The sequence below is a fragment of the Kwoniella dendrophila genome, chromosome 2, assembly GCF_036810415.1.
Source record: "Kwoniella dendrophila CBS 6074 chromosome 2, complete sequence".
NCBI classification, from domain to species: Eukaryota; Fungi; Basidiomycota; class Tremellomycetes; order Tremellales; family Cryptococcaceae; genus Kwoniella; species Kwoniella dendrophila.
Window position 1 is genome coordinate 131,320 of NC_089477.1, and position 23,801 is coordinate 155,120.

A 23,801-nucleotide genomic window follows, 5' to 3' on the forward strand; every position below is an offset into this window, starting at 1 on the left:
GCCCGCACGACTTTACGCCCCTCAATCATCACCACAAACTGTTTTTCGAGTCGAACTCAATCAAGAGTCAAGTCCAATTGTATAGTGTGTAACGCATCACCAAATAGCGAGTACGGCCGCTTTAATAATGGACTGGACCATGAGGCATATACTTGATTGCCCGTCCTTGGTTTTGATGACGATTGGAAGATGTATCATTGGACAAGTTTAGGCAAGATAAGATAGAAACTTGATCACGATTTGAGTAAAAATTTGACCACCACAACAATATGAGGCTTTCGATTGTAAAAACAGTTCCTGGGATTGCATGACAGGTTTAGCATGTTAAGTCTATGTCTATTTATACTTTACGTTGATTGTTGACAGCAGAGTCATGTGAAAGCTGACTCATCTCGCGAATCGAGCGCTCAAGAAGCAATATTCATATATTTTGACAAATAATAATGCTTGTATCTATAAATACAGTCAGATGAAAGTATAAGTATAAGTGTGATCCAAAAAGTTGACGAAGCAATCAGAGGGGAACCCTTCTAGCTTTTAGCTTTAATTATCGACTCATCAGGCACGGGCGAAGCTACATACAAACAAATTTGATTGAATTAATCTTGACTAAATATAATACCTCCTTTCGGCACAACGGCACTGTCCGGTTATATATAAACACTCAATAATCATGATAGTAGAACATCATTCTTTGTATTTCTCATTGATTTTCATTTGACTTGCATAATCTTGTCATATCCTTTTACAACCTCATCATATATCCACTCAGCTCCTTTGAAACGGACTCTTCCTTTTGAAGGGAGAAGATTGTTGATCAACAAGGATGCCATCTTCAAGACCCCCTCCATCGATGTATCCTCCTTTACCAAGATCTGTAACTCATTTACCACCATTTCCACAGCTCCTACATTTGAAGGATGAACACCATCATCATCAACATTCACCAACATCATCGTCAAACTCCCACGTACATAACGTAACGCCTCCCGATCATCAAGATAGCATAGCAGCTTCAGACGAAGAAGATGAATTAGATGATAACCTGACTAATTTACCTAGTCCATCTGCAGCAGCGAATGAGAAAGGTACAACAGGTAAAAAAGAAAGAAAACCACATGCAACTAGAAGAAGAGTCGTTCAAAGTTGTTCTGAGTGCAGAAGAAGGAAAATAAAGTGCGATAAGAAGTAAGTATACCAAGTTCATATTCAGCTACCTTGTTTCCTCATTAGATCGTAAAACACAACAAGCTAATACTTTTACCTTCTTAGGTTCCCGTGCGGTCCATGTATATTAAGAAATGATCAATCACGTTGTCATGAAGTAGGTATGGCAGAAAAGAATGTAGTTGCTTCACCAAACAACTTTGCTACTACATCTGAATTAGCTGCAATAGCACATCGATTAGATGCTTTAGAAGCTTCATTGGTGAAAAATGGTGCTTTACGAGTATCAGATTTAGATCATTTCTTGAATATACTTAGAGAAGGTGAAGGTGGATCATCGGTTCCACCATTGAACCCCTCCAAGAAATCAAATGTCAAACGATCAAATTCTTCAACTACAGGTGGAAACAATAATAATAGCTCAAATGGAGGTGCAGGTTCACAACAAGCATTATTAGCTGAGGAAGAAACTGTTGATGATACAGAAGGTGCAGCATTAACTTTAGAACATTTAGCATTTGGTAGATCCAGAGCAGATGGATCACATTCAATGCCACATTTTGGATCAAGACTATCTTCTGTGTCAAGACCTGCACCAAATAATGATTACCATTTAGCAAAATCGATCGTCCCGCAACAATTACCACCATTACATTCGTCTTCTTCACCAACTTTCTCAGGTACTTTAAATTTACCTCCGATAGGTAACTACGAATCAAGCATAAATAGCAATAACGTTTTAGGTATGAGAAGATTGTCTAGTTTGCATAGAAATGATAATAATCAGACTCACGAGAATACGACACCAGACGGTCAACCGTCGAACTTTAATGTTGGTGGTGGTGCTGGATTATCAAAATTGAGCTTAGAAGAAAGAGCTCAAAAAATAGATCAATTGTTGGAATTATTAGGTCCAACAGATATTTTCGATTTATTTTATAGGAAAACAGATGTAGCTATAATTGCTTTGACTAGGTTATTACCTTCACGAGAAAGAGGAGAAGTACTGGTGAAAGTAGTGAGTTAAGTTGATCCCATGTTATCTTGAAATAGTGACTAATTTCGCAATTGGCATAAATCACAGTATCTCGAGAAGGTTGATTGGTTACATCGATGTAAGTTGAGGATTCCCTTTGTTATCATTACTCACCCTCAGATATACATCTGGCTGATCCATTTTTCGCATCATCTAGGTATGCATGTACCCACATTTTTACGACAATGTAACGACCTATGGTGTCTTCCTCCAGAACGAGTCGCACATGATATTGCATTGCCATTCTTGGGTTTATATTTAACGGTCTGTACAGTAAGTTATCGCCTTTTCGCACTCATTCATGATATAATCTCCCTATGGCTTACCCTATTTTTGTACATTAGCTGGGTCTTCAGTTTATGGATCAATCCGAGATTAGTAAACATTTCACTTTGGATGAAGCTCATACTTTGCCTGATATTTGGTTCAATGCTGCTCGAAGTGTGAGTGTATTATGTACCGATCTCATTGCAGGGTATAGATTTTGATATTTCCTATCATAGGCTTTATGGGCAGCCGATTTCGTCGGTAGTCATACTATGGAAGCCTTGCAATGCATCATCCTGTTAGGAGTCTTTATGGTAAGTTCATTGGCTGTGGTACTGGATCAATGGCTTAAATCATGCGCATTAATTCGCAGAATAACCGAGACAGAGCAGACGCAGCTTGGGCATTATTAGGGGCAGCTATCAAAGTGAGTTCCATCATACTATATACGAATCAGTTTTGCTAATTACGGCGTTTCTGGTAGATGGCGCAAGGTTTAGGTCTATCAAGATTAGGAGCAGAACAACAAGCAGTTGATGGAAAGCCGTTACCTATGTGGACCGGTAGATGGGAAAGTCTTATTCAAAGAGAAGTAGGAAGAAGAATTTGGTGGAATTTGGTATTTTTAGATTGGCAATTGGCTCCCAGTTATAATTTTTCTTGCAGGTAAGCTTTTTGGTTATCTATACTTCACCTAGAAAGTAGTCATGTTAATCGAGTATGCCATGAATAACAGTATTCAGCCTGATCAAAGTGAGCTCGTCCCCATTGAACGAGTACTCGATATGCATGTTTACTGATAACGCCATGCTGCCAATTTAGTCAAAACTGCTCTTCCGGCAAATATCGAGGATGAGGATATAATAGATGACCGACCATTCAAACCTCAACCTATTTCGGTTAGAACAGGGATGTCATTCCAGCTTGCCAGGTTGAAATTCGCCGAGATCACTCAAAGGCAAATTTGGCAAGCTAACAATAATCATCATCCACCGTATTCATTCATGTGAGTTCGGTACCACCGTTTGATTGCGCAATTAATCCACCTTGCTGACTTGACTTTGTATATGCAGTTTGAGTGGTATGTTGTCCTTCTCCAATCATTTATATTCACGGACATGTGTAGCAGACCCGATATACTGATCATGGTTTTCGTGATTTACAGTTGATGGAGAATTACGAAAGGCAATGATGGAACTGCCATCGTTCTTCCAACCTGATTCAAGTACGAAAGGACCACCTTCACAAGATCCGAAAGCTCTAGTACAATACTATGAGAAGATCATGCTCAATTTAGCTATTCATTCTAGAATGTTAAGATTACATAGACCTTGGTTATCTAGAGGTTACGAGGATGAAAGGTTAGTACTCTCGTTTCCCCGGTTCATCTTATTTTCCGAGATGAACACGTACTTCGTATTCATTGAAGCAGTGTATGCTGACAGTCAAGCCCTTAATATAGATTCGCTTACTCGAAAGAACAATGTATTCGAGCTGCTAGAGCAAGTTTGAGGATGATGTCGGATGCTGATGGAACTGCTTCATTCTTGGAGAAGTGGTGGTGAGTCTAAATATACTACAAGCATGTTCATCCTAGCACACTAGGCTAATTTGTTTTCAACCGTGTTTCAGGTTACCGCTCTTCTATGGTGAGCTGAACATCAGGATTTTCGATTTCATTGACGCTGACATGATCTCCTGTAGTATCTGTATCTGGATTGGTAGTCATCATCGATCTTTTGGTAAGTTCAGCTTTTCATTCTCCCTCGATTTTCATACTGATCAAACCCTCATAGCGAACGCCAAGAAGACAGATGTATTCTCGGGACACTGATGATAAGATCTCGGAAGTAAAGGGCGCTTTAGACCAGATGAGGTGAGTGATTGTTCGCTGTTCAGTGAGTTTCACTATTGAGCTGAAATTCTGCTATACAGGGGTATCATGGATGTCTCTCATCCTGCTAGAGCCGCTGTTCGGGTTATGGACCTATTATTGGGTGAGCATATTTCTATGTGGAAGAGCATCTGCCAAACTTGAAAAGGTAGCTAATAGATCACCATTTATTACTCTCATAGCGGAAGTTGAAGATCGACGACAGACACCCGGATCATCGTTAGGTAAACGTAAAGAACATGATGATGTCGATGACGAAACGGAATCAGGTGGATTACAAAGAGCAGTCAAAAAGTTGATCAGACAAGCTCAATTAGAAGCTGATTCACCTAATACATCGATGACCTCAACTACGCCTGATATGATCAGACATGTGTCACAATCTCCACAACACAGTGATGATAAGCAGCCTAGAACCTCAGGTGAAATGAAAGAAAGTGAAAGACCCGTATTTGATGCTTATCCAATGCCATTTAATCCCGTTCAGCCTACTATCACCAATGCGACTACGCCTACACCTACCGCTGGTGGTGCGAATAATTCTAATACTCTACAACCACCTTCACATCAACCTTCTATCGATGGGAATGTCAATAGTAGCCATCCACAGAATCAAAACCAAATACAGCAACAACAGCAACAGCAGCAGAACAGCGGATATGGTAACTTGATGGGAGGAATGAATAGTAGTAATAATGGTTCTTTCAATTATCCGCTCATGGATCAATATTCATCTTTCCCTTCATTTGATATGATGTCAAGCTTCACCAACCAAAATAACACAAACAGTGGAATATCTGGAGATGGATCAGGTAGAAATATGGGAATTCAACAGCAACCTAACAATCTAGATCCAGCTGTACAATCAATGTTATCAAATTATTTCCCATCACAAAATAATCCTTCGACAATGACTCAACCTGTAGGTTCAGCTGCCGTACCACAAGCACCAGATGATTTCTTATCTCGAGTTTTCGGTTTCGGTTGGGATGCTTCTTCTTCTTCAGCGAATTCTTCAACGCAGAATCAGCAAAATCAAACTACAACTTCTTCTAGTACACCTATCCAACGTCAAAATCCAGAACATAACCACCACCAACAACAACAACAACAACAACAGTATTCCGGCGGTCAACCTCCACCACATCAAGCTGGACCAGATTCCCATAGTAGCCAAAATACAGGTTTTGGTACTTTTGGTACGCCGAATAACACTCAACAAGGTTGGAGTAGTCATGGATGGATGGCTTAGAAGTTATTGTGTTTATTGTTATTGCTAGATGTGTTGTCTCGGTTATAAGCTTGTTTATGAGTTCTGGTGAAACTATAGCTTGTTATGCTTTTCTGTTAGACCAAAATCTGTCTGTCTACTTGATTTCAATGATTGCAATGTCGTATTTGTATTTCCTGTATCAATAACTCATATCTACCATATCAAGAGATAAAGTATAATATATATAGAGAGGGGTGTTAAGTCGTTAAAATGCATTATAATCGTTATTTGTTAAAAACTACTAGTTTATGATAATCTATTTTATACTGACTGAATAGTTACTGGTAATGCGAACGAAGGATCAGTTAATATACCTTTACAATTCCACCCATAACAGATACTTCTCTAGTCTTTATCGACCATTCATTATACTTATATCATTAGTCTAGGATTTTATCCACTATCCACTGGATATATGCCTAAAACATTTGTTGATTATTCATATGCTTCATTTCCTCTTTTTCTCTCTCGTAATTATCCTCGAAATATTCTGATAATTCAAATAAGTCTAATATTTCTTAATCAACAATATTAAAAATCAAATGTTTTTTATTCCCAATTCTTAAAAAAGCTAAATCACCATTATTAATTAAACTAGTCCTTGTAATCTCTATACGTGGATCAGTAATCTTTTGATTATTTATAAAAATTGATCTTTGTGAAATGAATTTTGATGATTCTGATCTTGATTTACATAAACCAAATTCAACTAAAATTTTTGATATTGGTTTATTTTTAATTTTTGAAAATGGGATTTTATAAAGTCTAGAATCATTTTGGAAAGCATATAAAACTTTTTCAGTTGATATTGTAGTCTTTTTATTATCTTTCGACGAAGAAGAAGATGGAGATGGAAACAAAATTTCAGTAGCTAATAATGCTCTTGATAATCCATCATCTGAAAAACAATATATATCAAATACGTCAGATATCGCAAAAAACCAAATTCCCGACCAAAAACTTGAAACTTACCGCCATGCACTAATTCTGTTACTTCAGAAGCTAACAGCCTCTGGGGTTTTCTTAATGATCTCGATTTCTGTTGGAAGTATCAGCATTGCAATTTGACGTATCTTAATTGTAAATCCTCGAACGGCATCGTCCAGACTCACCTCGTGCTCAGCCATAATACTCTCAATTTGCTCGATAGGAAGGAAAGTGAATAATTTTAGATATTTTGCAACATCTTCATCTGTAGTTCTCAGAAAGAACTGTATCACAAACCATATTGACATCAGCTTCTCACGCCATGCAAAATCCATTCGAGTTGGCACATGATAACGTAGACCAGCTTAAGGCTACATAAAAGCTTACCTGATAAAACTCGGCAGGACTAGTCCTTCTTTCATCTAACCAAACAGCATTACCAGCAGATTTACCGAATTTTTCACCTGTACTTGTAGTCAATAAAGGTATAGTTATACCATAAGCTTCTACATCCAATTCTTCTGCAGTTTCCTTTTCTTCTTCAACTTGTTTGGTATTCTGTTCGGTTATCTTTTCTGTACTTATACTTTCGATTTGATTTTGATTTTGATTTTGATCTTTCGAATGAGTCCTCTTTATCAAATCAATTCCAGAAACTATATTTCCCCATTGATCTGAACCACCTAATTGTATTTTACATCCAAATTCCTTGAACAAATGTGAAAAATCATATGCTTGTAATAGTTGATAAGTAAATTCTGTAAATGATATTCCTGAATCCGATGTAAGTCGATTTTTGACACTATGCAACCATGAAAAGGTCAACAAGATTGCGTTAGCTAATGACAAATCATTGTGATGCAGGTCAATTCGAAATGGAGGGATACTTCTCCGGTCTTCGATAACTAGTAAAATTATATTCATGAAATAAATAACTTACCTATCTCTTGAAAGCATAACACCAACTCTTGATAATTTACCTGGACCTCTTAAAAAATCTAATAATGAAACATTTTTAGTCCATTCATAGTTATTTACAACTTTGATACCTAATTCCTTTTCGTTATTTTGATCTTTATTTTTATTTTGATTTATAATTTCGATTCCTCTTTTTTGTAAATATGATGAACCAGTTTCAAAAAATCGATGTACTTGATTCGTTATCCCTCTTACGTTTACTGCTAATTCTTCTTCAGTTAAAGCTTTTCTTTCTGTTGATCGACCAGATGGATCACCTATTGATCCTGTTGCACCTCCAATCTAAATATATATAATCCTGATATTAGCTAGAAAATCTTTGTCACATCCTCTTTCCAACTTGAAAAAAAAGGATATATGATTATCGGAAGGATATGATAACTCACTAGACATATCGATTGATGTCCTTTAGATTGAAAGTGTAATAAGCCCAATAAAGGTAATAAATTTCCAACATGTAATGAAGATGCTGATGGATCTACACCTGAATATATCGTTGTTGGGTTTTCGACATGTTGGTGTAATTTCGGACTATTCCGTGAGTAACAGTAATGAGTCAGAATACATACGGTATGTCCAAAACAGCTGTCTATCGTATTGATGGAGCGAGATCAGGAAGTATGGAGCTCACCTCGTCAAAGCAGCAACGAATCCTCTTTCTTCCAATTCCTGTATGACTGATTTAGACTGTGTTTGAATATATTGTCGAAGCAATTTATTTACCTGTCGAGCATGACAGGGTCGACGTAAAGATGATAAGAAGGGATTCGGCATTTTGGTACGGTGCAGGTTATGCTATATTGTCATTCGCAGTATGTATTTCCGGTATACTTGAATCAAATCTATGAAGCTCAAGATGATTTCTGTAATATATTACGAACTTATTTCGATTATTCTGAACATTACCTAGGTAGCATCTTAAACATTTCATCCTTCGGCAAAAACAGTCGAATCAAATTATGATGACATCATCACTTATTCTTAGCACTGGTCCAAATAATGGCACACCAAAACGTCAAGGTCGATTCAATGATAGCAAAATGAAATTTGATTATGCATGCAAACACTATCAATGGTTCTTCTCTATGAAACGAGCCAAAACAGAACGAGATTTGCTACTGGGAATCATTTTGTATCTGTATCAACTGTATGTTGAGTGCTTCTCGAAATATTATACTTCAGCAGCTCTTCAATCGTACTAGCAGCTTCAGATAAGTCTGATTGAAGGGATTGGATAGTTTCATCATCTTTCCTTTTCTGCGCTCTGAGGAGTTTTACACGTTCTCTAAGAGTTTCGACTTCAAATTCCAAGCCTGATGTATAGTCAGAATGAAGACGTTCAATTTGAGATGGGTCAGTTTCGGCACCAGGGATACAGGCTAGTTCAGGATCGTTGAAATTGATCTCATTCCCCTTCTCGGAGCTTGTTTGGGCATCTATTCGTGAGAACAACCTAGCAGTTCCTTGGCTGTCGGGACTCCTCGTTATGGTGGTATCAAGTGATAGATTCTTATGTTTCTTGAGTAGGCCGGTGAATCGAGAAGTTTTGGATCGTTTGGAAGGAGAGGAAGAAGGTTCGGTCATTTTGTTCAAGTCGTTGATTTTTGATAAAACGAAGGAAGTTTTGGTTTAGACAGAATTAATATGAATCGAGATAGTCAGGTGGTCGGAGTAGGAAGCTGATGTATAGGTGTTTCTTACTGAAGGTCATTTATATAAGCATTTTGCAGACAGTATTTCAAGCAGAACTCCAAAAAATTACCAAATAGGGTGTTATTTGTGGCGTAAGAATCGGCTTCCTGTATCAAAGGACGACTACAGGTTTTTACAACGGAAGGAATGATACAATTTTCAAGCATGTCACGTAGACAAGGCAAATGACGTCTTTGGCGATATGTACAAAACATACTTAACAAAGGAGGTGTTCAAGAGATATCAGAGCAGGTGGTGGTGACATACAACCTAGTAGGCCCGAGAGAGAGTGTAGGTGAAGAGGGAAAATAAGTCACTTGGAACGACCAAATGGTAAGCTTTCAACGTTTTGATGAAAATTGATCAAAAGAGAATACATCGAAGATACAAAGTATGTCAAGGGAGATACGGAATGAAAGGAATGGACCTTCCTTCGTCAGAGAGTATCGATATTCCAAACAGTCTTCTTAAGCAGTGATGTCATTGACGAGGTTTTTACAGATAGGTCTAATCTGTGTGGACGAGGTTGATTGCTATAAATCCAATATTCCGAGCCAGTCAAAGTCATCAGTGTGAAGAGCCCATCAGCATACTGATTTGTATTCTACGTCTTTTATCAGTGTGTTTCAATATTTATGATAACGCACGCTTATCTCGACATAACTAATCATATGCCATATACAATACATACTGTTGTAAAGATATAAAGGAGGATGTAGCACCACATACCTATAGGACGAGCGGGATATCACAGATGGCTAAGACCTCCATTGCTAAAAATCATATACTGTATAAATTGAACTTGTTGGGGAAGGTGATGAGGAAGACGGTATTCGCCCGGAACTCATCCCACATGTTTCACATACGTCTTGGTCATAAGGCCAAAATTCTAACTTGTCCGCAGCCGCTAAAGCGACTTTTGGTTTGTCAAAAGAGTCGATAATCCAGGGCGGCATATGTGAAAGTCGTGATTTATTACCTGTTGATCTATTGAAAACATTGTTCACTTGCGCGGGATAAGTTGAGATTTGTGTGTCGGCCGAATCTGAAGGTGTTTCCGGAAGTTTGCCATATCCAGGATGTTGTTCTGTGATTTTATGATCGTTGAGCCATTCCGTGTCCTTAGACTCGAGAAATCTTCTGCTTTGTTGGCAGAAGCTGACGTTATGAAAAATGATCTTTTTGATATCGGAATCCAATCCTATGAACCTGTTATTATACCATCATGAAGCAACATTAGAATCAATAAGAACTCTATGTCAAAGCTACATATGATTGTCAATAGGCTTACGATGGATGCCTGGGTTTAAAATGACGATAGATAAATCGGATCATAGAGTCTTCTTGAAAATCACTATAATCGTAACAACGATCATCATAAAATTCCTCTCGACGACGGAAATAAATTACTATATTCTCGATACCAAGTTTATCAAGATTGATACCTTCGAGATGGTGAATATGCATTGTGAGCGTCTTTGGATAAGAGTATCGGAAAGCTTCTACCATTATTTGGTTCGCTTCGTTTTGCCAGGTATGATCGACGGTGTTGAAACATATACTCATTGCCGGAACGAGGGTACAGAAGGCTTTCAAGGTGCTATTCCATCGCTCTAAATCATCTTCTACTTCGCATACTACCATTGAACCGATGGTGAGGTAAATCAAGCTATCAAACAATTCCATCTCTATTCCATCGTCATTTTCGTTTTTAGCCCACAATCCATGAATAATGTTGACGATGACTGCGAGACAAGCAGCATCAAGAATAACAAGTGACGTAACCGATTGAAGGAGATTGTATTTTCGGGAAAAAGAATTTTTGTCGTCTTTCTTTTTGGGTTTTCGTCGAGGAATTGATGAACCATGATATGAGGGTCCTAAACCATAAAAGAACCTGGGACAATCCTTCTCGGTAAGGACAACGTCTTCATATAAGGCTGGAACACAGAGGTGGTAGAGTTTACGATTGGTCCTGATAAGGGAGAGTAAAGTGGGAACATCATATTCATCTTTTATGATATCGATTATATGGTGGATTATTTCCGAAGGTAATTTCCCTAGATTGGTTGATAGTCGAGTTACTTCTTGTCGCTGTTGTCGAGATGGACGAGGTGGCATTTTGTGATATTAAAGCTGAGTAGAATGATGAGAAGAAAGTTGAAATGATCGAGAGAATGAAGAAAGGAAGTTATGAATATCAGTCGATGTAGAATGATCAAACTTATTTATTAATTCAGGTAAGGATGTGTTCAATTGTATTGAAGAATAGTACGTATTCTACTCAAGTGTACAGTCAACCTCTGTGGATTTCACTGATTTGTGAATGAGATCATTTGTGTGTGCACGTGCTTCTGTAAATCAGTTGTTGTTGAATATGTCATCCTTTGCAAGTGTGTGTGTGTGTGTGTGTGTGTGTGTGTGTGTGTGTGTATGCTAGTCCGTGCGAGGTATCTTTACCATCAACAACTCTAAATTGACTCAATTTGTCTGTCTTTTCTTTCACCATGTTCCCCTTTTCGTTTCTTCATGTTTATCTTTTTATGTTGTTATACGAGCTGCATGAATTAAGTATAAAGATGATAAACCGCGATATGAAAATTCAATCTACCTCCACAACATTTTATACATACATGAATTCTTCTCTTCTATGAAGCAGCAGATAACTCAGATCCGTATCATGTCGCATCAACTTACAGCAGCAGCACTCGCTAGATTATCGATAAGCAACGTTGAACCATCAAGCCCGATGACAAATGATATTACACCTGAAGCTTTCAACAAACTTCTTCCTGTACATCGAGTCATATTGGAACATCTTCAATATATGATACCCTCAAAGATAGTCAGATTATCTCGTGCTATCAGTGAATCAACATTAAATTCATTATTCTGGCATATAATCATTGGTTTGGGCAAGAGTCCCTTCACCTATCGACGAGGTCATGAAGACTACGTCAGAAAAAATCTTCATCGATTTCAACAAACCCGAACCTTACATTTACTTCACTGGAAATCGGTAGCCGCGATGTTGGAGATCTTGGATCAAGCTCAACGTCCTCCCAAGCGCGTATACACTCTCGATGATTCGCCTGAAGAACCTCTATCAGTAACCCTCTTCCCTAATTTGCAGTATTTACACATTTACTTTCCTCTGCTATTTCAAGGAATGGGAGACGATATGGAATTTTTTGTTCTATTTCATAAAGCACATGGTTTTAAACCTTCTCTAATCAACTTCTTCAAGCATCAATGTAAAACACAGAAGATACTCGTGGATCGCAGGGAGAAACAAGATAACCAAGAGTTAATCGATGAAACTGTACAGCTCTTTAACAAAAATCAAGTTCCCGAAACGGTAACACCTACACTAATCATCCGCCACTCAGCAGATATAGAGCACTTACCTCGTATAACCAGATTGGACACTCCATATACCTTGGTGCTTTTAGAGTTAGATGAAGCCAATCAACTTATCAGACTTGCCCCCATGAGCAGAGTATTAGAGATTTTATGGAACAATCGAGAAGACTTATTCATTTCCTATGAGTTACAACGACATTTTCCCAAAGGTATGAAAATAGCTGTATCCAACTCAGGAATACTACTGGGCGATCGAAGGGTTTCTTGTCAAGATTGGTGTCAAAAAATTGCTATAGCAGAATCACTTATTGAAAAAGATGAATGGTTCTGCCGTTACATCCTACCAGTAGGCGATCCAGTAAGTAGAGGTTTCGAAGCTCTGATATAATCCGTCAGTTTGATAGAACTTCTAACGATACGTTATGATTCTAGGTTGCTAAAACCTCTGCGGGCGACAATAGTGCAAACGATTTCGACTCAGAGGGCTACGATAGCTACGATGATGACTATTATGGTCATTCATGCGATTATGATTCATTTTACGGTTCCGAATAATTAATCTGAATAACTATGGCAATATTGACCTTATAGTTCCAAGTTTCAAAAACACTTGATGTCGCTTCTCGTTAACGAGATGGATTCTTGTTCATATATATAACTCGTAGTTTCTTCAGGTTCATGCAATTGAAATCATGTACTGTATGCGCCTCATTAGCAGTCTCAGGAGTACGATCCAGCTCATGTATACTGTACAGTATGCCGTGAATTCAGCTTAGAGATGCCAAGATGATCATTCCAAAGGATAGTTATACATGGACGTACTACCTTTGGATTCCCATCAAATGCACACAAAACACACACACACACACAGTATCCATCAATCACTTCTCATGGAATCGTTCGGCTGCCCCATCGATCGTTAGTTTCCGTAATTATGATTCAATCATTGTTATCTTTCTCTTCTTTCTTCTTACTGTTTTCTTTTCTCTTATTTTAAATTGACATTCTTATTTCTGTATAGTAAGGAATATACTGTCGATAACTCTTTACCGTCACTCAAGATGCCCATTCCAGGACCCACTTCCGACTCACCTCTGAATTCATATATCGATGGAGTTAGACATGCTATTTCTCGCTCTCGTACATCCAATTCAGACCAAGAACCATTAATAACTGTACAAGCTTTCGCCAAATTATCAGAAGTCCACCATTTGGTGATCGAATATCTTCAAGACATGGTCCCAGCTAAGATGGTCCGATTGTCACGTAAACTTCACGAATCGACTATTCCCAAGATGTTTGAACATATAGTTCTTAGTAAGACAGGTAACAGAAATCCATTCCAAAGAAATAATTTCGATTATATCAACAAGAATATCCACCATCTTCAATATACCCGTACTTTACACTTAAGAAGTAAAGAAACAACTATGTTAATGTTAGATCTCTTCGATTATGTTAGTCTGATAGATTCTCTGAATGTATTTAGACCTCAGATCACAGAAGGTGGCAAAGAACGCTTTGAAAGCAAGGTATCGGCCATATTCACCAATCTTCAAGTCCTACAGCTAGGACCATGGATTCTCAACCGGTTCGATCAAGATATTTTCGATCAGACAGAGGGTACCACCTCTCCCGAAGCTAACCTCAATGCTAGATTCTGCAAGTTCTTCGAAGCACAACTGAATACACAAACAGTAGTGTTTGACATGATCGAAGACGTTAATTCCAGATTATTGGACGAGATGATAGAACATTTGGTTACAGCAAATCATTCCAAACACCATGAAGGTCAACCCAATAAACTTAATACCACAATTCGGCTGCTACAATATTCACATCGTGACATCAACATACCAAAACTGAATACGCCATATACACTGATTATTCTGCCACCCACTTCAGATCATACCACAAGGGAGACAATCAGTACATTGTGGTTAGATTTCTACTGGTATGGAGTGGCGTTGAAAGGCATAACCATTGTGGTGCCTAATCTGCAAGATTTCAGAAAAGAACTCGAATTGGTCGTCACCGAGGAAGATGATGATGAAGATGCGGACGAAGTGCCACATATAGGAGATTGGTACAGAGATATTCTTGCAGATAATGTGTTTATCAATGAGGCTGAATGGATGAAAGACTTAGGTTCTGTAGCTAGATTATCCTCAATTTCCTTAGCAAGTTATCCTTCCTCACCCCTCACTAAAGGAAAATGCGAATGTACTGATACTGATACATGTTTTTTTCTTTTATAGAGCGATGACAGTATAGGCTTCGGTTTGTTTGATAACGACATTGTTGTGAACAACACAGATGAGGATGATGCTGACGAAAACCAAGATGATGATCGCCAGAACGATGCACCCCAATCCCCAGATGAATCTTCCGAGAATAGTATCTCGCGTTACTATTCTGATGACGATGACGATTACGCCTCAGATGGCTATGGTCAAGTTTATGATGAGACAGATCGGATGGAATATATCGATTCAAGAAAAGTCAATAAAGCTTCCAATAGGAAGAATGCGAAACGAGGAGAAGATGATTGGTAACAAGTAGTATCGGATATTGATCTGACTTTGATATTCACTATAGATAGTAAAGATAACGACCAGCAAGTAAGTAACAAGTATAAATGTAAACAAAAGATACAATTCATGCATTTCTCAAGTTTAACAGCTTGTAAAGCTTTCTTGTAGCTTCCCAGTTTCCAAGCTTCCGAACGAATAGCTAACATCGCCAGATTCCGCCGGTAACTTTTGACCGATCGACCCGAATGATTTTGGTATTTGCGTATTTGCGTATTTGCGTATTTTTCGGTGGCGTGATAAATGCTAATCTTTACAGCATTTGTACTGTACCAAATAATATACATCACAGTAGCTTACCATTCATTCGAGATTATAATGGAGAATGGTGATATTGCATCATCTAAACCTCAAGCGAGGTACGACTATACTGAATCTATACCAAGAAGCACTTACATACCCAAGTGATCAGCGCCATTGCCGACTAAATAAGGCGTCATCTTTAGTTGATTCCAGAAACGTCGGAGAAACAGGTTAAAAAAGCTTTTATTGTACAGATGACAAGATTGCCTTAATACAGTACCAGTACATGAAGAAGGAGGGAATATTTCGGGACAAGATTAAAGGAATGCAATGTAATGCGATAATTAGGATTTATGCGATAATTATAATTTGATCTGCATTGCTGTTATATGAAAATAAACGAAATTTACGGAAACGTACGAAAATTATGAGTTGATCAAACGAGCTCGTTCGACAGACTCTAAAACTCCACTTGGACCGAAGTACTGTAATGGATCATGTTCTGAAAACAGTTCAATGCAATTCTAAACCCAAAAAGATTGGAGAAATATGTTCGATAATAATGTCCAACACATCAGTATTTTACCATCATCTTAATTACCTTGAACCGACTACCACTTGATAACCCAACATTTCCTCGAGCCAATAGAGGCATATATATAGACCATAACAACCACCACCTATCATCCAACCATAAAAACAATGAGCATCAAACACTCCTCAACATCTCAAAAATCGCCCTCACCATCCTCATCCTCATCTTCTGCATCTTCAAGTGGGAAATCACCTCAAAACCATCCTGCTACAAAACCTTATATTCGAAGACCTGGTAACCCAATCCAATTTTCCGATTTACACGAATTACATCCTTTAATCCTATCTTACATCAAAATCCTACATCCTCAAATCTTATTACCTGTTTCACGGGATTTGTATAATGAATTATTACCTAAAGTATATACGAAAATAAAGTTAAATAAGTATAATACTATGAAACTGTTTTATGGTTATTCACCTATACCTATAAATCAAACAAAATCTAGAAATGGTTTTGGCTCTAAATCAACTTCCGGAAGAGGTTATTCAAGATCATCAAGCTCGACTTCGAATATTGGTGGTTTGAAAGATTTTAGTATGTTAGATGATTTAACTCCATTGAGTTCAAGGTCAACTTCAGAAAGAGGATATAGTAGAAGATTATCAAATAGTAGCCATCATCACTATGATAAACGAATAAAACTCTCGAGCAACAATTCCAATGGTAATAATAATAATAACAGTACTAGGAGGACTTGGGATCCAGAAAGAAATTCCGTTGGTCAATCAATACCGCTCACAAGAAAATTAAATGCTTTAAATTTGATAAATAGTGTTGAGCTGGAAGATGCAGAAAGTTTAAGTATAATTTGTCAATTTCATATGGAATATTTATCTTATTCACCTATTTTTTCAGGTGCAGGTGTAAATTCTGATACAAACAATAATAATAATAATAATTTATCACATGAAATTTCAACTCACTTGAATAAGGAAGGAGAAGGAGAAGGAGAAGAAAGATTGTACCAATGGCCATTAAACAATGTTAAAACATTATCAATAAAATGGGAATTAATGAAATATTTAATTGATTCACATTCAAATCAACCTATTTGCAAACAACTTCCAATTTGTTGTATACCTTTTCAAATTAAAACATTGATAATTGAAATAAAACCTTTATTTATGTTTAAACCAAATTTAAACACAAATAAGAATCAAAATCAAAATCAAAATCACGATAGGAATTATCAAAACAGGTCAATAGAAATAGAAACAAAACAATGGTTAAGAAGTAGTTTACAAGGTTTATCATCTGAATTCGTATTGGAAGAATTAATTTTGGATGTTAAAGTACCTTTTGATACAATATCTTCAAGCTGCCAAAAAATACTTGTAGATGGTCATCAACAACAACATCAACATCAACCTCAAGAAGAAGAAGAAGATGAAAATGATGGTGACGAGATATATATACCACCAATCGAATATCCTCCACCAGCATTAGAAATCCTGATTATAATTTCTTCATACTCACCATCATCAACATCATCTACCGGGTGTGCAACTCAGGATCAGCATCAACATGACAGCACCGAAAAGCGAATTCAAAAGAGATACTCTAAGATTATATTTGATTTTTTGGAAGATACAGGTAGAAGAAATTTTAAAATTCCACCAATCCAAATTGCTATTTCGAATCATAATCAAATTGGATACTTAGTCAAACATCTTATATTTGGTTTAGATTTGGACGAATATGGTCAACCTAAAAATGGACGTGGAGTAGCTAGATCTGTTGGTGAACGAGCTTTGAAAGTTACATCTTTTATAGATATTAATGAGATATCAGGAAGTTGATTGTATTGCTGAGTGAAGAATTGGGCTTGATGAAATGCATAAATAGAATTGGAGCAGATTTGCACTGTACACGAGTACATATATAAATTGCACAGTTATACGTATTATCGTAATCTATGGATATATGAGTCAATTCTATAAGTTATATACGAATAAATCATCTTAGCATATTACGGGACAACTTTTTAACCGAAATTCATGAATTAATAACTTCGCACAGTGTAGACTTGTTCACATCAGTTTTGAATATTTGAGTACAGCAGTAAAAGTGACAGTGTCTTCTCATAATAACCATTCTATAACTTCGCCTTTAATCAATACTTTATCATAAATTTCGGATAATTCTTTTTCATTTTTACTAAACCATAAATGATCATGTGCTTTATGAGATTGTATTCTCTTTTCTGGATCTAATTCAAGTAATTTATCGATAAATCGTTTACCTGGTTATCAAAGTTCATAATTAATTCAACAAGTCAAGAATTATTTGACAACAAATTAGTGGGAAAAAGAATGCTCAATGAGGAAACTTACCTTCTTTTGACCATTGTGGCCAGATATACCTTTCTCCCCAATTATCTAGACCCAGAGCCTAGCCAGTGTATTTAAACTGTAATGAGCTGATAAAATTCTGCGGAACTCAAACAAACTCGTATCATCTCACCTTAAAATTTTCAATTCCATGTATTATATCATCGTATTGTGAAATTGCAGATACAGGTGAATTATTCCGAGGTACAGCCGTATATCTTCTTGAACTTGGTGTATCGCTTCGTATATTTATGATTGAATTGCTGTTTTTCCTTCCGCGCTTTTCATTTACAGCTTGAGATTCTAGAATCAGTCCACCAAGTTGATCATTAAGTTGAGAATCAAATAAATCCAAATCACTATCATTATCGTCTGCATCATCTTCATCTATGTCACTCTCGTTTTCATCTTCTTGATCATTGGGAAGGTTGACAGATTCTTGAGAGGGGAAATCACAAATCGGATCTGCAACTAGCAAATCTACTTCAGCCATTGATTCTTCCACTTCTGGTTGTAAGAAAATGTCTTGATTTATCTCGCCAAAAACTGGATTTTTAGGTGATTTAGCTGTAGACGTATTTGTTATGATGATATCTGAAAGAGCTTGATATTCTTGAAGATCTGGAATATCTCTGTAAGGTAAATTATAAGCAGCACAGAAATATAATGTTATGCCTGTAGCCCACATATCCATACCCATTTCTTCTTTCCACCATTTTTTACCAATTTCTTTCTTTTCAGCATTGTATACATGTAAACACTGATTCTTTTCTTCTTCTCTCATACCTTTCAAATAATCATAAGGGAAATATTCAGTTGTTCCTTGTCTATTGTAATGTTTTGAATGTTCTGTACTACCTCCATCACTTAAATGAGAATATACTATAGCTTTACTAGTAGAACATCCAAAATCACCTAATATTATTCTTGGGTATGCACATGACGTTTTAAGTAGAATATTTTCAGGTTTAACGTCTTTACCATACAAAGGTATGTAGATTTAGCGAATTATTAGTATGAAAGCGACATGAGATAGATAACTCACCTCGGTGAACGATACCTTTCTCATGTAGATATTTAATCCCACTAATCATTTGCCATCCAATCCATCTCACTTCGTCTTCTCTCAGTTGCCGATGCTTCTCCAGGTAGCTCCATAAATCACCACCAGTGACTAATTCCAAAATCATATGTATTTTATCTCCTTCTTCTTCTTCTTCTTCCTGTCTCTCATGCTCCTCTTCATCATCATTGGTCTCCTCCCCTTCTTCTTCTGCTACCTCTATGTGTTCCCTTGAATTACGACTGTTTTTATGATGTTTCTTTCCAATCATGTAATCTAACAATTTCAGAATATTGGGATGATCAAGCGATTTTTGAACTTGAATTTCATATTTAATCTTCTCAACATGTTGACTTTCTCTCTTATTTTGTTTAATGGTTTTTATAGCTACTTGAATTTCTGAAGCTCTGTGATGTGAACCTATATTAACTATACCCCATGATCCATTACCTAATGGGTAGTTATGAATTACCCAAGGTCTTTTGTAAAGCGTTAAACTAGGATCAGCCGATGAGAACAGTCTCAATGAGCCTGGTAAACTCTGTGTAGCTGGAGCCATTGCCATGGCTTGAGAATGTTGTGAATACGTAAAGACTAGATTTGCGTAGTCAGCATATTCCTGTAGTTTCTTATGATAAACCGGAGAGATCAATGCTAATGCAGAACAGGGGTAGGTAGTATTGTTTTGGAAAAATGATATGGCAGATGACGAGGCAAGGAAGATTAACTATATAAGGAATTTAAGAAGAAAACAAGAAGAGCTCACTACCATCATATCCAGTAATTTCAATCACATCACCCTCTCTTAATACTCTATTTCTGGTATTGATCTCCTTTTCACCGATTTTCTTGGTAATAAGTCCACATCTTTCCTTGTTCAAAAGATATCCATTAGTGGAAGTATCATGAAGGATAGCTAAAGATAATTCTGTGGTGGTTCTAACTCTATATGTCCATCAACAGACTATGTCTCAGCAGTGCAAATCGCTGACAAGGTCAAAGGAAAGATTAGGGTAACTTACGCATAAAGACGTAAATGCCTTTGTGAAACTCTAGGATCATCGATAACTAGATCACTGTGGTACCAATCATTTTATGTCTTGTAAGCTTAGATATGAACAAATAATTACAAAGCTTACCATGAAGGATCTCTGCCTATCCAGAAAGTACTGTCCAAAGTGATTTCGATATTTTCTATAACATCATAATAATTAGCTCATACAACATACTCATAAGGATGCCATATCCGACTTCACTCACTCTCATTCTTCCTTGTCTTCAAGTTCAATGTTCCAACTAAATTTGGATCTGTTACCTGTTCAATAAATCTAGTTCTCTTACTACTCTTACTTTTCTTCCCGTCTTCGATATTAGCGATTAATTTCCTTTTCTCCTTTTTAGATAGATGATCAGTGATTAATCGATTAGTCATCTTGAATGGAAAATCGAATGTCAGATTTGTTTCAGTGAACTTTTGAGTATATCCTTCAAGCGATCATATCGCTAGGAAGGAAGCAGATGAATAGATAGCAATATGAGTTTGTATACCCTACAGGAATGATGTTTAGACGTTTAAGCTACCTTGACTGAAACAACGTGGATTGAAAAAGTGAGTGAAATGTATTAAGGTTGACGGTATGAAGTCTGTCTGAGGCGATATATGCTAGTGATACAGGATGTAAGATCATTTAGCGGAATAAAGAATGAGGAAAGAAGAAGAAAAAGGGATAACTTACAAGAAAAATAGCGAGATGAGCAGAGAGGTGTAGGTATATCGGGAAAGACACACACGTCAACCACCCCCTGGTGTCTGAGGTCGATTACGTAACTGCCCGGTAGATGCTTCAGCTGTTCTGCCTGTATAGAAGTTGCGGTATTGTGGAAAGTATATCTCAATATCTTGGCGATGCATATAATTTTTGACAACGAATCATGCTATATCCTCAAGTAATGGAAAAACATTCCCGTACAACATTCCACCGTCCATAACACGTTCATCGTAAAACTCGTTTCCTTCATTCTATGTATACATCATCTAGTCATTCTCACATAACGGTCGTCTCCTCGCGGATTCCCGACAATTTCACTTTTTCATTCACTTCTAATGCTAATTGTTCGTCACCTTCTAGAGCACCATATAATACAGTTGGCAGAGATATCTTCCCACTAGATTCGGCATCACCATCAGAGGAATTCTGTGTTGAGGTACTAGTATTTTCATGTGATAATCTACCTGTCACACATCGTCTTCTATTATAAGCTGCAACACCGAAAATTTCGACAGTTTCAACTTCTGGTGGTATACCGATATACCTGAATATAAAAGTCAATTATTCTGTCAGTATATCTCAAAGATACCATATCTGCTGCAATAGAAGCAATACAGCCCAAACGATGGAAACTACATACTCTGTATTATCAATACCAATTAACCAATGTCGCCTTAAAAATCTTCTTAATTGAGCTTCTTGCGATAAACATTCAGGATGTATTTTTTCATTACAACCTATCCATTGAGAATTACCACCTCCACCACCACCACTATTTTCAGTATCACTATCATTATTATTAGGTGATACCAAATAAATTTTAACTTGACTTGCAGCAATATAATTCAGATCTATACCATCTAATTGTGTTGTATAAATAATTAATTGAGCTAATAACCTACCTTGTTGACCTAAACTTGAAGGTGAACCTAATTTTTGTAAAGCGATCTTATATGTTTCTTCTTTAATCTTTTCATTAATACTGTTACAAGGAAATTTTAAAATTATAGAATCACCTTTGATTATATTCCAAATTTCTAATAATAGATTTTTCCATAATAAAGGTTTTTTATCTAATTCTATGAAAATAGGTGATTCAATAGTTAAAGAATCAATTTGATCAAATAATACTCGATTTCTCCATGTATCCATATTATATTTCCAACATTCACTGGCAGCTTCCAATAAAAACAAAAAGCTTTCAGGATCATTGATAGTTAAAGATTCAACCAGATTACACAGAGTGAATTTTCTGATAAAAGGTGATATTTTATTCGAAGGATAATAAGATAATCCAATCAGATTTAATGGTATTATACCTGGTCCACTGACTGGCCAATTTTCTTCAGGTGCACTAGGACCATTGAAATTTTCACCTAATCCATAGAAGTATTTCCTAGCATTACTCGAATTCAACTTTATATGTCGGTATAATCTGTTTACTACCTTTTTATAGGATTCCCGATTTGCTAACATTACAGATAATTGCAGTTCCCTCGAAGGATGTGACAAAACTTCAGACCATATCTGCTGACGTAGCTCTTCAGGTAATTTATCCATGAGATTTACGAGGGGATCTTCTTCGATAGTAATATCAGTCATGTCTGATTCGCTTTCTATATCAATTGCTGAGGCTAGTGCTAGTGGTGAGATCTGCAACAGAGGAGCGAGCCGCTGATATTGCTTGATAAGAGGTGTCAAGCTATTCACTGGGGGTTCGGGCATCCGTATATGGATCATGTTGGTCGTCTTTGCTGTTGAAGTCGATCTCCACAACGTGAGATGAAGGGTAGCGTGAATGCTGAATAAAAGGATTCATGCTGGGCAATTTCATCCAGTTTGGCGTTCAAGCTATATATTGCGATCTATGTAGAGTACCTCAAGGTCATTATATCTTGATGTAGAATTGATTGATGATATGATAACATCTTATGGATAGATAGTAGTCTAGTTAATTGTTAAAACGCATTCCCACTTACATGGTCATGTGTTGCGTGACCGTACAGGTACTCATGATTATGACGCATATTGCATCGGTCCGATAAAGTAACCGGCAGCTCTCTGTCTGCAATTATTAATGATATTTCTAACAATTCGATAGCTCATGATTATCGATACTCGTCTATGATGAATACATTTAGATATGAAGACTGATACAGCAGTCCATCTATTAAAAAATCTTCGATTGACGCAAAGAACAGGACTCATGAAATACGACACGGTGCTACATGAGTCCACAATTCAGTAGTGGGAATCCTTGACGAAAATTTTGGGTCATAAACGATAAAATCGTTAATCAACACCACGATATAGTGAATCTATAACCGTGAACGTTTTCTGCACATATTGAATAAGTAGAAAGACAATCCCAATCATCATCTTGATTATCATAGTCATTGCCGCACCTACTATGATCACCACATGGAGGAAAATTGCGTTTGTGTGGAAACTCCCTCTCTGTATCAGGTGTTCCCTTAAGATAGACGAAGATAATCAATCTCTGGGTGTATGATCGGAGGAGAAGAGTAAATGCCAACTCACACATCGTTCAGGCATATTTTCTGATAAACCACAAATATGTTTTGGACCAATTGCTTCTTTGAATACTGT

At 37.0% G+C, this 23,801-nt stretch overlaps 9 protein-coding genes across 9 annotated transcripts; 4 read left to right on the forward strand and 5 right to left on the reverse strand.

Moving 5' to 3' along the window:
- Positions 1-826: 826 nt before the first annotated feature.
- L201_001475 (uncharacterized protein) lies at positions 827-5,616 on the forward strand (the record flags this gene model as incomplete). The annotated part of the gene is made up of 18 exons (XM_066217264.1): positions 827-1,188; positions 1,273-2,185; positions 2,252-2,282; positions 2,361-2,476; positions 2,548-2,646; positions 2,707-2,784; positions 2,844-2,897; positions 2,955-3,136; positions 3,207-3,223; positions 3,293-3,476; positions 3,544-3,551; positions 3,636-3,831; positions 3,933-4,031; positions 4,103-4,119; positions 4,175-4,212; positions 4,267-4,346; positions 4,406-4,467; positions 4,547-5,616. 18 exons carry the CDS (start codon positions 827-829, stop codon positions 5,614-5,616), a joined length of 3,606 nt encoding a protein of 1,201 aa, XP_066073361.1.
- A 539-nt stretch (positions 5,617-6,155) lies between these two features.
- Positions 6,156-8,316, reverse strand: L201_001476 (tyrosine-tRNA ligase; the record flags this gene model as incomplete). Its single annotated transcript, XM_066217265.1, has 7 exons — positions 6,156-6,535; positions 6,610-6,676; positions 6,750-6,848; positions 6,952-7,366; positions 7,505-7,824; positions 7,929-8,073; positions 8,174-8,316. 7 exons carry the CDS (start codon positions 8,314-8,316, stop codon positions 6,156-6,158), a joined length of 1,569 nt encoding a protein of 522 aa, XP_066073362.1.
- A 351-nt stretch (positions 8,317-8,667) lies between these two features.
- Positions 8,668-9,126, reverse strand: L201_001477 (uncharacterized protein; the record flags this gene model as incomplete). The annotated part of the gene is made up of 1 exon (XM_066217266.1): positions 8,668-9,126. The coding sequence occupies one exon, from the start codon at positions 9,124-9,126 to the stop codon at positions 8,668-8,670; it is 459 nt and encodes a 152-aa protein (XP_066073363.1).
- Positions 9,127-10,007: 881 nt separating this feature from the next.
- L201_001478 (uncharacterized protein) lies at positions 10,008-11,355 on the reverse strand (the record flags this gene model as incomplete). Its single annotated transcript, XM_066217267.1, has 2 exons — positions 10,008-10,443; positions 10,526-11,355. 2 exons carry the CDS (start codon positions 11,353-11,355, stop codon positions 10,008-10,010), a joined length of 1,266 nt encoding a protein of 421 aa, XP_066073364.1.
- A 559-nt stretch (positions 11,356-11,914) lies between these two features.
- L201_001479 (uncharacterized protein) lies at positions 11,915-13,152 on the forward strand (the record flags this gene model as incomplete). The annotated part of the gene is made up of 2 exons (XM_066217268.1): positions 11,915-12,955; positions 13,030-13,152. The coding sequence occupies 2 exons, from the start codon at positions 11,915-11,917 to the stop codon at positions 13,150-13,152; spliced, it is 1,164 nt and encodes a 387-aa protein (XP_066073365.1).
- Positions 13,153-13,658: 506 nt separating this feature from the next.
- L201_001480 (uncharacterized protein) lies at positions 13,659-15,152 on the forward strand (the record flags this gene model as incomplete). The annotated part of the gene is made up of 2 exons (XM_066217269.1): positions 13,659-14,750; positions 14,856-15,152. The coding sequence occupies 2 exons, from the start codon at positions 13,659-13,661 to the stop codon at positions 15,150-15,152; spliced, it is 1,389 nt and encodes a 462-aa protein (XP_066073366.1).
- Positions 15,153-16,133: 981 nt separating this feature from the next.
- Positions 16,134-17,828, forward strand: L201_001481 (uncharacterized protein; the record flags this gene model as incomplete). The annotated part of the gene is made up of 1 exon (XM_066217270.1): positions 16,134-17,828. One exon carries the CDS (start codon positions 16,134-16,136, stop codon positions 17,826-17,828), a length of 1,695 nt encoding a protein of 564 aa, XP_066073367.1.
- A 282-nt stretch (positions 17,829-18,110) lies between these two features.
- L201_001482 (uncharacterized protein) lies at positions 18,111-20,854 on the reverse strand (the record flags this gene model as incomplete). The annotated part of the gene is made up of 8 exons (XM_066217271.1): positions 18,111-18,271; positions 18,363-18,420; positions 18,493-19,334; positions 19,405-20,016; positions 20,189-20,367; positions 20,445-20,498; positions 20,562-20,616; positions 20,683-20,854. 8 exons carry the CDS (start codon positions 20,852-20,854, stop codon positions 18,111-18,113), a joined length of 2,133 nt encoding a protein of 710 aa, XP_066073368.1.
- A 613-nt stretch (positions 20,855-21,467) lies between these two features.
- On the reverse strand, positions 21,468-22,931 carry L201_001483 (uncharacterized protein; the record flags this gene model as incomplete). Its single annotated transcript, XM_066217272.1, has 2 exons — positions 21,468-21,735; positions 21,832-22,931. 2 exons carry the CDS (start codon positions 22,929-22,931, stop codon positions 21,468-21,470), a joined length of 1,368 nt encoding a protein of 455 aa, XP_066073369.1.
- Positions 22,932-23,801: the final 870 nt, after the last annotated feature.